General features: G+C 32.3%; 1 protein-coding gene across 4 annotated transcripts in view; it reads left to right on the top strand.

Moving 5' to 3' along the window:
* The window catches only part of MFS16 (major facilitator superfamily transporter 16), a 119,235-nt gene that overhangs the window by 18,010 nt on the left and 86,402 nt on the right, over window positions 1–14,823 (top strand). For all 4 annotated transcript variants that reach the window (XM_075378337.1, XM_075378339.1, XM_075378338.1 and 1 more), the window contains exon 2: window positions 4,725–4,894. In XM_075378337.1, coding sequence (XP_075234452.1) covers window positions 4,725–4,894 — 170 coding nt within the window. The remainder of the gene's footprint in view (window positions 1–4,724; window positions 4,895–14,823) is intronic.

The raw sequence follows: 14,823 nt of genomic DNA, 5'->3' as shown, positions 1-14,823 counted from the left end.
TTCGGATATTTAATTTAAAAAAGTGATCCCTAAGTGATGATAAAAAAAACTTTTTAAAATTGTTTAAAAAATGCAAAGACAGTAATAATTCAAAAGAAACGAATTTGTAATTTTCTAGTAAGCGGTTAAAATTTTACCTAATTTTTATTTTTCAATGAATACTAAAGAGTAAGGGCTATCAAAAAATTAAGATTTTTACATTTCAAATGCGATGGGTAACTTGCGAGATAGATTTAAATTTAAGATAAATTTGTAAAACAAATTGTAAGAATTAAAAAAATATTTTTTTACCATAGACAATTAGAGTGGGAAAAAGATGAGAAAAAGATTTTTATAGTGATTTGAAGGCCTATTGATATAGAAAATGTAAATGCAAAAACTCACATTAATTCCTTTTATGAAACAAGTATACCTAAAAAAAAAAGTATATATTATTTTTTTGAGAGGGGGTGAATATTAAATAAAGGTGATTTGTGATCTTGATAGAAAAAATTTCAACTATTGTACAAAAACGTTTTTTCTTAAGTGCCCAAGTAAAGTTTTGAAATTCTATTTCTGCCAAAACACCCCCATCTCTTCCCAATTTTTACAAAATTTTAATACATTCTTTTCCCCCAAAGATAATACCTATTTACTAAGTTTGAAGAAAATCGGTTTGCAGAGTCCATAAATAGAAGTCCAAATACAAGCCAACATATGTATCTAGATATCCATTTCTATATACGCTTAAACGTCCGTTTGACAAAAATACATTTTTTTTGGACTTGGGAGCATTGTAAATAACATTTTTTTCGCAGATTATTTGTAATTTATTTAAATATAATTTTTTTTGTAAAATCTTTTTTAAACGTCTTAAGACCCAAAACTTGACAATATTTTTTTTATCAATCTATATACTTTCCTTTTATAGCTATGGCAGCATTATATTGCTATCTGGGAAAGTCGAATGACAAAAAAAGAGTAATAAATTTATAAGCTTAAAGCTTCGAAGTATTGAAGCATAAAGTAATGTGTAAAGTTAAATGTAAACAGTTCTGTCGTCTGACCCACCGGGTTGGTCTAGTGGTGAACGCGTCTTCCCAAATCAGCTGATTTGGAAGTCGAGAGTTCCAGCGTTCAAGTCCTAGTAAAGCCAGTTATTTTTACACAGATTTGAATACTAGATCGTGGATACCGGTGTTCTTTGGTGGTTGGGTTTCAATTAACCACACATCTCAGGAATGGTCGAACTGAGAATGTTCAAGACACTTCATTTACACTCATACATTACATATCATCCTCTGAAGAATTATCTAAACGGTAGTTACCGGAGGCTAAACAGGAAAAAGAAAGTTCTGTCATCTGGTTTGGTAAAGGTGGATATTGTTAATTTTTTAAGAATAAGTGACCGTTCTTTTAAGGAAAGAAAGATTGCTCATTAGTAAATATAAGCACAAGTATAAGTTAAACATGTTTAAAACAGGTCAACACGATTCGTACTTATGAATGCCAGATAATGATCTGATAGCCCATTTTTATATTTTAAAACATTTTGACTTTTTGAGGGAGCTCCAAGAGATGATGGCATACTTTGTGCGAGCATATATCTAAGCGTAATAAATATTTAATTATGATAATTCATTTTATCACTGCACTTTAGAGTAAAAGGGTACGGTTTGATAAGCAGAAATTTTGCTTTGTGGGCAACAAATATTATCACCACCATCAATGGGAATTATATCCACGCGATCAACAATGTTGCATCTACCTGAAAAGGACAGTGGAACGGTTTTATTCGTATTTAAAGTTAGATGCTTACAATCCATCTTCCGATGAATAATTTTTTGAGCTGCTACCACCACACGATTTCCTTTTTAATAATTATCTGTAGATATAGACACAGTTGTGCTGTGAATTGGGTTATAGTTAATGGCTCGAGATTTTGAGGCAGGACATAATAAACAACAAAATTAACCAAGGAATTGAGAAAACACTTCCATGAGACACTACGTTCTACATCATAAATTGTGGGTGTAAATTTTGCACGTGTATTCTTGTTGAAAAACGAAATTTTGACTATTGTTTACGGTTGAAAAGGTATGAACCGATAGTAAGCAGCACCTCTGATATAAAATTATTACCTGCTTACCATAGCTGCTAAGTCTTTTCACCAGCATAAAGTATGGAACCAAACTGAATACTGTCTTGAGATCGTAAATAAAACGAATAGAACAAAACAAATGAATAGAACAAATATGAGGAGTACGACCTCGAGGTCCTCTTGGTCCAGAAGCCGTACACTGTCGGGGATAGGGTGGTCGGCTTCCGTGGGGTTGGTGTTATTCATTCTCGTAAGGAACGGCCGCTCTCTGCGATCGTAATCGGCTCTGTCTCGTTGGGTGTCTTCTGAATGCCTCAGTTTTCTGATGAGGAATTCACCGTCGTGCGAGTCACGAGGGGTACGCTCGATGTTTTACTGGTGTCGGGATACTTCCAGCTTGGATGGAGTATCGATGACTTGTTGGCGAAGTTGGGACGGATTCTGGACGGTCTCCGGACATCGGAGTGCTGGTTGCTCTGGACGCTAACGCCAAGCCTTACGCCTGGAGTTCACCACTAACTGACCCGAGAGGCGCTGGTTTCACACAGTCCGTTGAAGCTAGGAACCTCTACTTTCTTAACGAGGCAGAACAACCGCCGAATTTCTCTTCCGAACTGGGGGAAAGTTATACATCGACGTCACCTTGGTGACGGGCGATCTGCTTAGGAGTACAAGTAGTTGGACGGTCTGGTCCGAGACCAGTGTGAGCGATCATAGGCTTATAACCTATGAGATCGCTTACAGTGGCGGTCCAAGAGCTCCAGATTCGGGTCGCTATAACCTACGGGGCCCGGATCAGCACTGGCAGCGGCGGGAGTGTGCGGCTGCATTACAGTGATTGGAATGGCGCATGGAGCACAGAGAGGAGGTATAATTGATGGCTGAACATTTCGGCCAGGCCATCAAGACTGGCTGCGTTGGGATCCTACGGCGGCCTCGGCCAATGAACGGACCCTTAAGTAGTGGTCAGTCCGCTGATCGGAGAGTGCCTGGAGCCATCATGACCGCTGCTTCCGAAGAGCCGTCTGTTAAACGCAGGCGGAAACCCAGGAAAAAGTGGTGGTTCTCTGACCTTAGCGTGCTGCGCGCAAGAGTTAGATCCGCTAGGAGAAGATACCAGCGTCGCCCCCTAACGGGGATTATCGTTGATGAAGTGCGCGCTGAGTGACTGCGGATCTACCGGCGCGCCCATAATGAGTACGTTCATGGCATCAAGGAGACCAAATTTAAGTTTTGGCAAGACTTCATGCGCGAGTTGCAGCACAGCCCCTCACAGGCTCGCAAAGTCATGTTACCGGCCAAAGCCATTGCACGTGCTGTCCAGTGTCCGATGCAGGTTTGGTGGTCGTGAATGCACTGTAAAATCTGTGGCGACTTACCAGGCGTTCCTGGATACTCTGTTTCCAGATGCTCCAGAAGGTGAAGCAGAAGTCGGCGTTAGGGCGGGTGAGACACCATTCCCTGGCGTACGGGCTGTGGAACCCATAGATATAGTCCGAGTAGTTTCTCAAATGGCACTGAGAAAGGCACCGGGGAATGACCAACTTGACCTGGATATTTTCTATCATCTGCTGCCTGTTTTATAAGAGAGCCGCTTGGCAGACTGTTCTTGGGGGTCCCTAAGCTGGAGTTGCTTTCCGATGTGTTAGAAGATGGCTTTGGGGAGGGTGCTCTTAAAATCAGGAAAGGATCCGAGTGAGGTCAGCAGTTATTGACCCATCAGCCAAGTTGCTTGAAAGGGTGGTTGTGGAACGGCTTTGGGAAAGCATCGATATGAACTCGCTTTTAAATCGAGGCCAGAATGGCTTCATGAAAGGGGTTGGCACCGAGGATTGCATGTTAAATGCTCTTGCCGAGGTGGAAAGTGCCGACTGTAAATATGTTTGGCAATTTTTATTGACAGAGGCAGCATTTCTTTCCTTGTGTTGGAGTTTTGTCCTTTATTGGTTGGAACGCCGCAATGTTCTCATATAGGAAATAGTAAGACTTTGGATAACATAGCCACATCATTATCTAAAGTTTTTCCGATGTTAGCCCCAATTTTAAATTTCCAATAAAATGCTGCATAACAGACAGTCCATAAAGATGTGGTACACTGCTAGTTTGCAATTGCAGAGAACACAATTGAGTGCAGTAATAATGGTAACAAGAATATGAAAAAATATCTTTGTACTGTATGTGTATGTAAGCATGTATTTGTTTTGTAAAAGAGATTTTAAATCTTGTGAAATAAGCTATAATACAAGAAAAATTCCACTACAAAATAAAAATTAAAAAAAAATCGTTGAAATTTCTACGTTTGATGAAGTGCAAGTGCTCTTTTTATTGAAGTTTTTTTAAAAATTACAATTTTTATCAACCTTATTATAAAATTCTTAATTATATTAAACAGCCTCCACTGAAGAGGTGGTAATAAATAGCTTCAAAAGTTGTTTGAAGGAAAAAGTTCTATTAATTATGAAGTACTATAACATTTTTTTATGCTGTTCAAGACATATATTAACTTAGAAGTAACAGTTAATGAATATTTAACTTTTTTGTAATTAATAGTCTGAATTACAATACATTAAATAGTAAAATGCTAATAATTCCTTTAATTTTATTTTTAAATATATGAATTTTATTTCTTGTGTCTGTGTTTTAGGTATAGAAGTAGTGTTTGGATATTAACCTTTCTAGCATACATGAGTTACCATGCTACTAGAAAAACGATAAGTGTTGTTAAAACTACTCTAAATCGTAATTGTTCAGAGTTAACGCCACCACCTGGTATCAATGGTTCAAATAGTTACTGGTGTGATTGGGCACCATTTGGTAAGTAGTTTATTTAAATTTCAGTACTTTTCTATTAATTTTAATTGTAAAATTTATAATTTCTAGCATGTTAATTTTTTGAACCGTTAATTCTTAGTATTCGCTACATCAATTTAAATAGATTTTGTGAAAGGTTTTGAAAATTTGTGCTCGTGTATTAATAAATTAGTGTTCATAATCTGATCATTAATTTGAACTAAATTTGAAATATTTGAACTTGGAACAGTACTTTTTTTGATAGTATTGTAATTCTATGTACCAGGAATCAGTTATCCATGTTAGGTTATTGATTTTGTCGATTCTCTTTTTTAAGAATGACGATTACATCCGATTAATTGCAGGAAAACCTTCAAATTAACACATGTTTTGTCATTATGGCAGACTTCTTTAATTAAGTATTTGAATAATAAAATGACCTTTAATATTGTGGAAACTGGTGTCAAGGATTCTGGTGTCAAGCGCTCTGCAATGAATGAGAAAAAAAGAGGATGTCCAGTTCGACTGTGGAGAGTTGTATCAGATACTTTAACCAGAATAATTAAACTTAAATTTAAAATTTTATATATTATATGAGTTTAATTATCATTTCATTGTAATTTTATCGTTAAATATTGGATTACATCATGCTATGAACTTTCATCATGTGAGTATGTATATTTTACAGTTGTGTTTATCTTATATGTTTTGTAACTTGTTTATTTTATACACTTCATCATTTACATTTAATTCCATGTTTCTTTGTTTGGCAATGTGCGAGCGAGCGCGCGCACACCCACACAATATTTACTACTGTTTAATGTTCTCAATTTTAATTTTTTTAAAAAATGTATTGTTTATGTGCCTGTGTGAAAATTTTGTAATCTTTTTGTAGTTATTAAACAAAAATCGCAATATTTTCTTACTCGGTCATTATTTTATTCTTCCGATATGTTCTGAATGAAATAAAAATGAAAGTTATATTGATATAAATGTATAGCTCTATTTTGTTATGATAATCGATCTTCAAAATAAGTGACTTTGTTTTTGAGACAGTGCTGTTTACAATGGAATATGAAAACTAGTGCACGCTGTATATCATGGTAATGAATTATCTAGGACAATTAATGTTACACACTTGATATGATATCTATAAAAAAATTTACAAGGGTTTCCCACCGTCATCCAGGAAATCGTCACTATTCATCTCAGGTATTTTCAGATTTTCTTTAAAATCTGCATATTTTAAATTGAGATTTGTTTTTATATTTTGATCAAATTAATTTTAATTTGATCAAAATATATAATATATATAATATATAATATTATATATAAAATATATAATATATTATAAAATATATAATATTGAGTTCTGTTTGATTTTTTCCATTCAGAGCAAATTTCTTAATCATTCAGATCGCCATCTATCATTTCATAAGACCCACTTACACGTTGTAATCTGTAATGCAATTTACAAATTAATGATTAAGATTTCATTTTTTCTTGCATTAGTAGAAAAATACCTTTTGTTCAAAAAATCCCTTAACTCTACTTACAGTCTGCCAAGTAACGCCAGACTTGGAGTGGTGATGATTACTATCCAACATAAAAACATGTTCCTCACTCTTAGTAATCCCTCTTACCAATAATTGTTCTATTTTTAACAGATGAATGCAACAATTTTGAAATGAAATACAGTTGGCTGATTCTGTACTGTACATTGTAAAATGTAAAAACAGAGACAAAGTATTATCTGTTACTAATTAGTATTATTCTGTTACTTTAATTACTTTGGAAAATGAATTATCTGTTTAATTTCTCAGCTAGAACACTTTCCTTGCTGTCTGACTATCATCAGTAATTGTCACTAAAGAGACAATGAAAGATTCTGTCAGAGAATCTATTAATATTCTTGGCCCCAGTATTCACCTTCGATTTTTTTTTAACCTTTTCACAGTAAAAACCACTGTGAAACCTTTCACAGTAAGGTTTCCAGTGTTTGTTGCTCATCAAATTCATTTTATCTTCACACTTCTGACATCTTAAACTTTGTGTTGTGTGGCTCACAACATATCGCTTTATCTCTGACATACAATCTTGATTGCATTTGAATCAGGATGGTAAAATGGAAGCCGCAGAACTGGATGCCCAATTCTTTCCAACAATTTGTCAAATCGGTATCATTTTCTGCTGCTTTGTTCAATATAATTAGTTTATACGATTGTGGTTTAAGTGTTTGGGACAAAAATGGAAAATGATGTTTCTGTAGCCAAACAGTCTTGTCTTGTTGCTTGATGACCCTCGAAGTTTTTCAGAAAGGGTGTTATGATGCAGATCATTGTCAATAGCTACTACAGACTCAGGAGAAAGGTGAGGCACTAATTTTTCTGCTTATTTCAAATAATTTTTGGTACTTATATGCCATCATTATGGTTATACGCCACTTTTTGATTTGGTTGTCCAAGTTCACATTGCATTTTGAATAAAACCTGTTTCACCTCCGGCGAGAATTATAATTAAGCGTTGACTTTTAGTTATTGGTAAATGAAGTCCTGCACCACTGTTCTCAGTCCAAGATTTTGTTGAATGAGATTATGAAACATAGGATTCATCTAAGTATACGATCGCCCAGTTACATTTTCTAAGATCAATCGCCTACAGATATGAAATTCTTTTCTGCCTAATATCGTGTTTTTCAACTAAAATTTTCCTTTTGTTTTCTGTTTTGCACTGCTTAAAACATAATATTTTCAAAATTCTTAAACTAGTTTCACTGCTTTTAAAATTAATTTTAATTTTCAATTCTTTACAGAGTTTGTTAACTGTTGGCAACTCTCCTCCTATTTTTGAGTGAAATACATTCACATTTCATTTAACCATGCCTTTATTAAAATCATTTAGTCCAGTAACTGGTTTGAAATGTTTCTTTTTCATGGTGTTGAATGAATATTCTGGGCCCTCGGATCGAAGAAGTTGTATTTTTTCTTTTCTTAGGCTTTGAACTCGAGTCCTAGAAGTGCCTCGAACAGCTGCAGTTTCTCTTCACACTTCTGTACAGCGAATAAATGCTTGTCATTTGTCAATTTTCCTACAGCCAAAAATTCTTTCTTCATGAAATCAAACAATTTGTTTACAATTTTGCACGTCAAAATCTTTTACCTTTCCCAACAATCTTAAATTCAACCACAACTATTCGCATGTGAACGAACTATTTTAAAAAGTTTGAACTGTAAACTATGATAAAAACATTTTATAAAATATCGTATTGTACTTTAATCGACTGTGTAACAAAATACATGACACGCCAAAAGAACTGGTATTGAGAGGCAGAACTTTGTACTCATAAAAAAGCTAAAGAAAAACAAATCAAATATAAATAATAGCTTTGTATGTGAATCATGATGTCACTTTCTGTTACTGGAAACGCACAAAAATACATCATTTGTAAACAACAGTCATATCATGTTTATGCTACTAATCATAATAATCATGATAGTAATCATGATGTGCCAAGGTTTCAGAGAACAGTACAGCAGTGACATGCTAGCTGATCATCCAAGTTTGCCATTAAGTGGCGGCTACTGTAAATTTTTAATGGTTGAAGATGAAACCATTGTGCAACTTTTAGGCCATAATAACTGTGTTTTTACTCAATATGGAGGAGAATGAAAGATGTAAATGTAAAGACCGAGCTAACGACACATTTTTTAAAACTCTATTTTAAAGACAAAAAAAGATGCAGCTTGATAAATCATTTGAAGTAACACTGCTTACTGTGGATTTTAAAAAAGGAAACGACTTAGTATCGATATACTACCTAAAGTTTCCAGCATTGTTTGGAGTGTTGAATTAACCTGTTGATAATTTTGTTATAAAATGATAAAACGAAACTTTTAACTAAAAATCACTTGATAACTAACATGAAAAAGCTAATTATCAAAACTTTCTAAACAATGCTGGAAACATCAGGAAGTAATTTGTATAATAATTTATTAGTTTAACGTTTACATTTTTAAAACTACAGTAATTAGTGTTACTTCATTGGACCAGCTATGATTTTTAATTGTCAGAATATTTATTGAGTTCCAGTTTACATGTTCTCTTTTAATGTCGTAAAAAAAAAATGCATCAAATGCCCTATTGTTACATTTGAAGTATCTAGTCCTTCTCTGACTTACAGACCCCCCAAAATTGGGGAGATTGAATATTGAAAAACTCTTAAAAATGAATTTTAAAATCTCATTAAGAAATATAGTTTTTTAAGATTTAATAAATGCTGTAAAAACTAAAAATTTTTATCTTCAGCATTTAGAAATTTAAGAGGGTTAAAGGGAAATTGTCATCACATTGTATAATTACTTTTTTCTTCACTTTAATCAAGATTTATTATTTCTTGATTAAATAGGCTCTTTATAATATTAAATGTTAAAATAATCTATAATCTGGTTTAAATTAATCTATACATGTGCACATACTCAACCTAAATAAATTTAAAAAAACATTTAAAAATAAATTTATAGCAGTAATATTTACTTAGAAAACATGCATTTTCTATTTAAAGGAGTGAGGTACTTAAATTATTAAGGTGTAGATAGGTAACAAGTGCTTTGAGAATTGAATTCTGTGGAATTTCATTGCACAATGAGTTTATAATATTATAATTGCAGTCACAAATTGTATCGTAGTCGACTGTTGACAGTACAGTGAAATTAGATTTTTAGTTAGGATATAATTAAGGACCACCGACTTTTTTCCAACACAAGCATTTGATGTGACAACTTCTAAGATTCTGCAGAGTCTAATAAATAATAAAAAATGTTAGTGACCCTTAATTGTTTCCTAATTTGATATCTAATTTTACTGAGTCAACTAAGATAGGATTTGTGACTACAATGAATATTACATACAAACACCCATTGTGCGATGAAAGTTCCCAGAATTCCTTAATCACTCCTTAATTCCTTATTCACTCATTATCTATCTATAGTACGTCTCAATAATTTAATTATTTAATACACTTAAAAAATAAAATTGTATACAAGCTATCTTGACGTGTAAAGGAAAAAAGTTAATGTTTAATTTATTTGAAATAAATGACTGTTAACAAATCCTGAAAATATGTCAATCTTAATTTTCAAGTGATTTGTGAATTTCCTCCTTTGCAGCAAGTTGAGTTGTAAAAATGAAATTTTTATGCGATTTTGTTACATTAAAAAAACAATACTTGAAAATTGTAAAAACTGGTCGTATCGGTTACGATTATAATGAAACAAGAAACTGTTTCACACAAATTTTTCTTTGAAAAATTGTATTAGATGTCATTAAATATAAGAAAAGTCAAACCTGAAGCTATATTCATTAGTATGCAAAAATTATGAAGCTGATATCAGAAGCCAAAATTAGATTCAGACAATTCTTTGGAAGTGTTCCCTTGATCAGAATGAATAGAATATTAATAACTAATATAAAAAAGTCGATTTTTTGTTTTATTCTGGTAAGATAAATATGTAGTAACAGATAATATTATATCTACATTCTTCTTGAATTAATAAAATGGTTATGTGTAAATGATTTCAAATATATATAAATAAAGCACTTGGGATTGGCATTTATGTAGTGGTTATCGTGTTGGCTCCTAGATTAGTTTGTTTTAATATTTAATTCCTGACATATTTTTCAATTATTATTTCATTAACTTATGCACATATAATTTAAAAAAAAAATCTATTTACCGATTGAAATCAATTGGAATGACATCAATATTAATCTTCAGTCAGTAATTACTATCTAAGCTCATTCTTACAATTTCATAATTGATAGATGCTCTATTTTTTCATCAGTGATATTTACAGTAATTTTTGGGTGAAAAAAGCACTGGATGTGTAGGAGTTTATGGATTCCACTTTTGACTTTTTCTTGACCTTATAAAATAGTTAGGGTAAATTCAATAATGTGACCTATGTGGTAATGTCATACGCTGCTAATTTACATTTAGTTCCCCTATCTTCTTTCCACCTTTCCTCTCTTTCTTTTAAATATTTTAATTTCTTAACAAATTTTCATCAGTTTTTTTTTTAATAATTTTTTGCACATTACTTATTGTTCTATTTTATAAGTAATATTACTTAAGTAGCAGAATGACCTTTTGAATCTTGGTTAAACCCCTAGTCTGAATTACATTTTTATTATTAAAATCATATCGTGTTCAGAGAAAAATTGGAAAAAAAGACAAAATTTTTATTAAAAGTAGTGTGGTTCTGTTTAACCCCATTGTTTGGCAGCAACCTCAAATAACATTTTTAATAACAGCTACGGCTTGAAAAACAGATAAATATCAGAAGTTATACAAATTTTTTTAAATTCTCAATTTGGATTCCATTAGAACATCCTTTCTTAAAAAGTTCCAGTGTCATCTACATTGATACTAGATACAGATGAACTTTTAATATTAAAAGTTGAATTTTAAAAAAATTAATATTTTAAGTACAGGTCCCATTCAGCCATTTTTGGGTGGGGGGGGAACATAAAAGGTTATTTATTGGAGTGTATAATAACACTTTATATGTATTATTATACACTTTAATAAGTTGGCCTGATTTGGTGCACTGCTTTTCATTAAGGCTAAAAAAGTATCTTGATTACCCCTTGTCCAGTTGGGGTCACTAATCAGGTCAAAGGTGGGATATATATATATATAGTAGTAGTATGAAACTGTTAATTAAATTTCACATGCCATTACATTTGTAAGTATGATGGCTGCAAAGTAAAAGTCTTAATTTAAAAAAAAATATTGTTATGAAAAAATGTATTGTAAGAAAAAGAGAAAATTACAAAAAAATCCTTCTGTGTAAAATAAAAAAAAAAATTAAAACAGTTGTAGGACTTACGTGTCATGCAGCTAAAGCCGCATTCTGGGAAAGTTCTATAACTGTGGGTTGTTTCTGATGTATGGCTTACACACACACATAACTTAATTTAAAATATTTATCATTATAGTTAAATATAATTTAACTATTTTTTTTGTTTATTTAATTCAATGATAATAATTGAAGCACAAGCGCATAACGTATTTAATTCGTGCTGGTGTGTTGGTACTAACTGCATCGGTCATCTAATGTAATTTTACAACTTAATAGAACAGATTTTGCTTGTATGGTGAACAGACCGGCATAGCCACGAGGCTTAACGCATCAGGTATCAAGTCAATCAGGAGATCAAGTATGAGACCCAGCCAGACCGAGTTACTTTTTTACACTTTAAATATTATTCATTTATTTAATTCTACCGTTCACCTGTGCCATCACAACATAGCAGATGACTATAACAGGTGTACATCAGTGCCTCAACCTTTGAAATATTACTAAATTAAGTAAAATAAATAATTAATATTTAAAGTGTAATAAATGATTTGGTTGGCAACCCTGTGGAATTTCAAATTTCCAAGTTCAAGAGAACAAGGGAAAAGGGAAATTCCAAGATGGTGGACTGCAACACTAGCGCTCTTTGTAGTGACAGCTGGACTAATTGGTGCAGTATGCCCACAAGCCACTAGTTTAGAGCATTTTTTGAGTTTGTGATTTTGCAAGTGTTTTTTTGTTGCAGATATTGTTATTTTTTAATCATTAACTAATGTCCCTAAGAAAAATGTGACCTCAATTTGGAGAAATCTTGTGGGTGACCTAGCTCTTCAGCCCCATTCCCCTGACCTTTTAAGTTGAAAATTTAGTGACATAAATATCCCATATATAGAAGTAATCTGACAAAGTTTGGTCAAAGTCGGTCCAGTAGTTCTGGTGATATAAGGTGATTTAAAGGGCAACACCAAACACACATGTGTACATTAGTATTCCGAAAATTTCTATCCACTTTTTTGGGTTCCTTAGGTGTCAGAACGTCAAGATCCAGTGAAAACCGATTGGACTGACTACAATTCTTTCCCTTCTAGAGCTCTAACTTTTCTACAGCGCTATCTAGATGGGAAAGTAAAAGATAGATTAATAAAAGAATGTTAATTAATTATCACGTAGCTTAATTAATACATAGTTCTGTATTTTCTCTGATTTTTTTAATTAAGCAGTCCCTTCATTGTGCCAGTTAATTTTCTTTGTTTCTTTTTTTTAATAATTATAAAAATGTTAATTTTAAAATATTTAATATAAAACTATGTAGCCATTATCACTCTGGACAAGAATTATCATGCAGTTCAGTTACGTAAATTAAATTAAATATTTATTTATTATCTATTGAATTAAATAATAAAATTATCATATCAAGTTTTATTTGTGTGCTAGTGTAAGTAAATAGAAAAATAGAATTAATTAGATTGTAAAGACATAATTACATTACAATTAAAATAAAAGAAGTCAACAAAAATGATAATAAATAATAAAATAACATTTTTTTGGGGTCCTCACTGGGAATCAAAATCCTGTAATCCCATTTCATATATATATACATTTAATTATATTTCTATGTTAATTATTATTATTTAGCATACTTGTAATGTAATATTACAGTAAGATGTTAACAGAATTATATGTTTAACGAATGAGTACTAAAATAGGTCCTTTATGGATGAGAGCTATAGCAGAACTAAATAAAATATGTTACTAAGACAAAGGCTTAAGCTGTAACATTAATTCTGAGAAATAGATGGTTACTTAGAAAGTAAGTGATTGCCAGGTGCACATGGCTTATGTTACTGTTTATGTCACCTTGATACTATAATTTAACCTATATATATAATATTGTAACAGACCAGTATAACAGTCTGAGTAACGGATTCCTTCCAATTAAGAAGAAGGTATGAGAAAATATTTATGAAAGAATCCAGAAGGGTACTATAACAGATCCTTTTTTCAGGCTAACAGTTCCGTTAAACAGTTGTTCTTTAACAATCTTAATGATGTTCACTATGCACCAAAAAACTGTAGTTAATAACCAGTTGTTATTCAAAAGGCTAACATCGTTGGCACTTCAGAAGGCTTGGCATGCTGTTACGGTATAGTGTATTCAATTCAGTGAAGAAAGCGACATAAAAACCTCTTCACATTTTATTTTTCTAGAAAGCCTGATGTAAGGTGCTTGTTATTCTTTAGATTGGCTTTGCCATTTTCATTAGTGATTTGTGCAGTATGTCTGTTCACATAAAACCTTATGTTATGGCATCTGACAATAGTAGTTTTCTTTTATAAAATTTTATACAACTATCTTATCTAGTTTCTCTTCCTAGTAAATTATAACAATTTTTATTATTATCATCTCGTTGTTCACATTTTTGATACCAGTGGTACCAGTGGTGACAGTCGGCAGTAATTAAACTAATGTAATTTCACAGCTTACGTAGAACAAATTTTGCTTGCATGGTCGGTAAACCAGTGTAGCCGCAAAGCTTAATTCACCAGGTACCAAGTCAATCGGGCAATCTAGTATGAGATGCATGCAGACAGAGTTACTTTTTTACACTTTAAATGTTATTCATTTATTTAATTCTACCACCCACCTACAACCTCAAACATAGCAAATGACTACAACAGCATTTTTTGGGGTGGGGGTGTGATTTTGACCTGACCTTTTAAGTTGAAAATTTATTGGCATTTATTTCCCATATATAGAGTAATCTGATCAAGTTTGGTCAAAATCGGTCCAGTAGTTTTGATGATAAGGTGATTTAAATGCCAACACCAAACACACACGCGTACATATGAACATTATCATGTGGAAAATTTCCATCCGGTATTTTGGGTTTCTTAGATGTCAAAATGTCAAGATCCAGTGAAAACCACATTTACCCAAATTGGACAGATTATAATACTGCCAATAATTACCTGTACAATAAAATTAGATTTTACATGTAAAGTTTTTTAATACCTTTAATTTAAAAAAAATATAGAATGTAGTAATGTAACTGTGTGAATGTAGAATGTAACTGTGTGATTGGACGACATGAAATT

The sequence above is a fragment of the Lycorma delicatula genome, chromosome 11 (genome assembly GCF_047948215.1).
Source record: "Lycorma delicatula isolate Av1 chromosome 11, ASM4794821v1, whole genome shotgun sequence".
NCBI lineage: Eukaryota > Metazoa > Arthropoda > Insecta > Hemiptera > Fulgoridae > Lycorma > Lycorma delicatula.
This window is presented reverse-complemented; position numbering and strand designations above follow the sequence as displayed.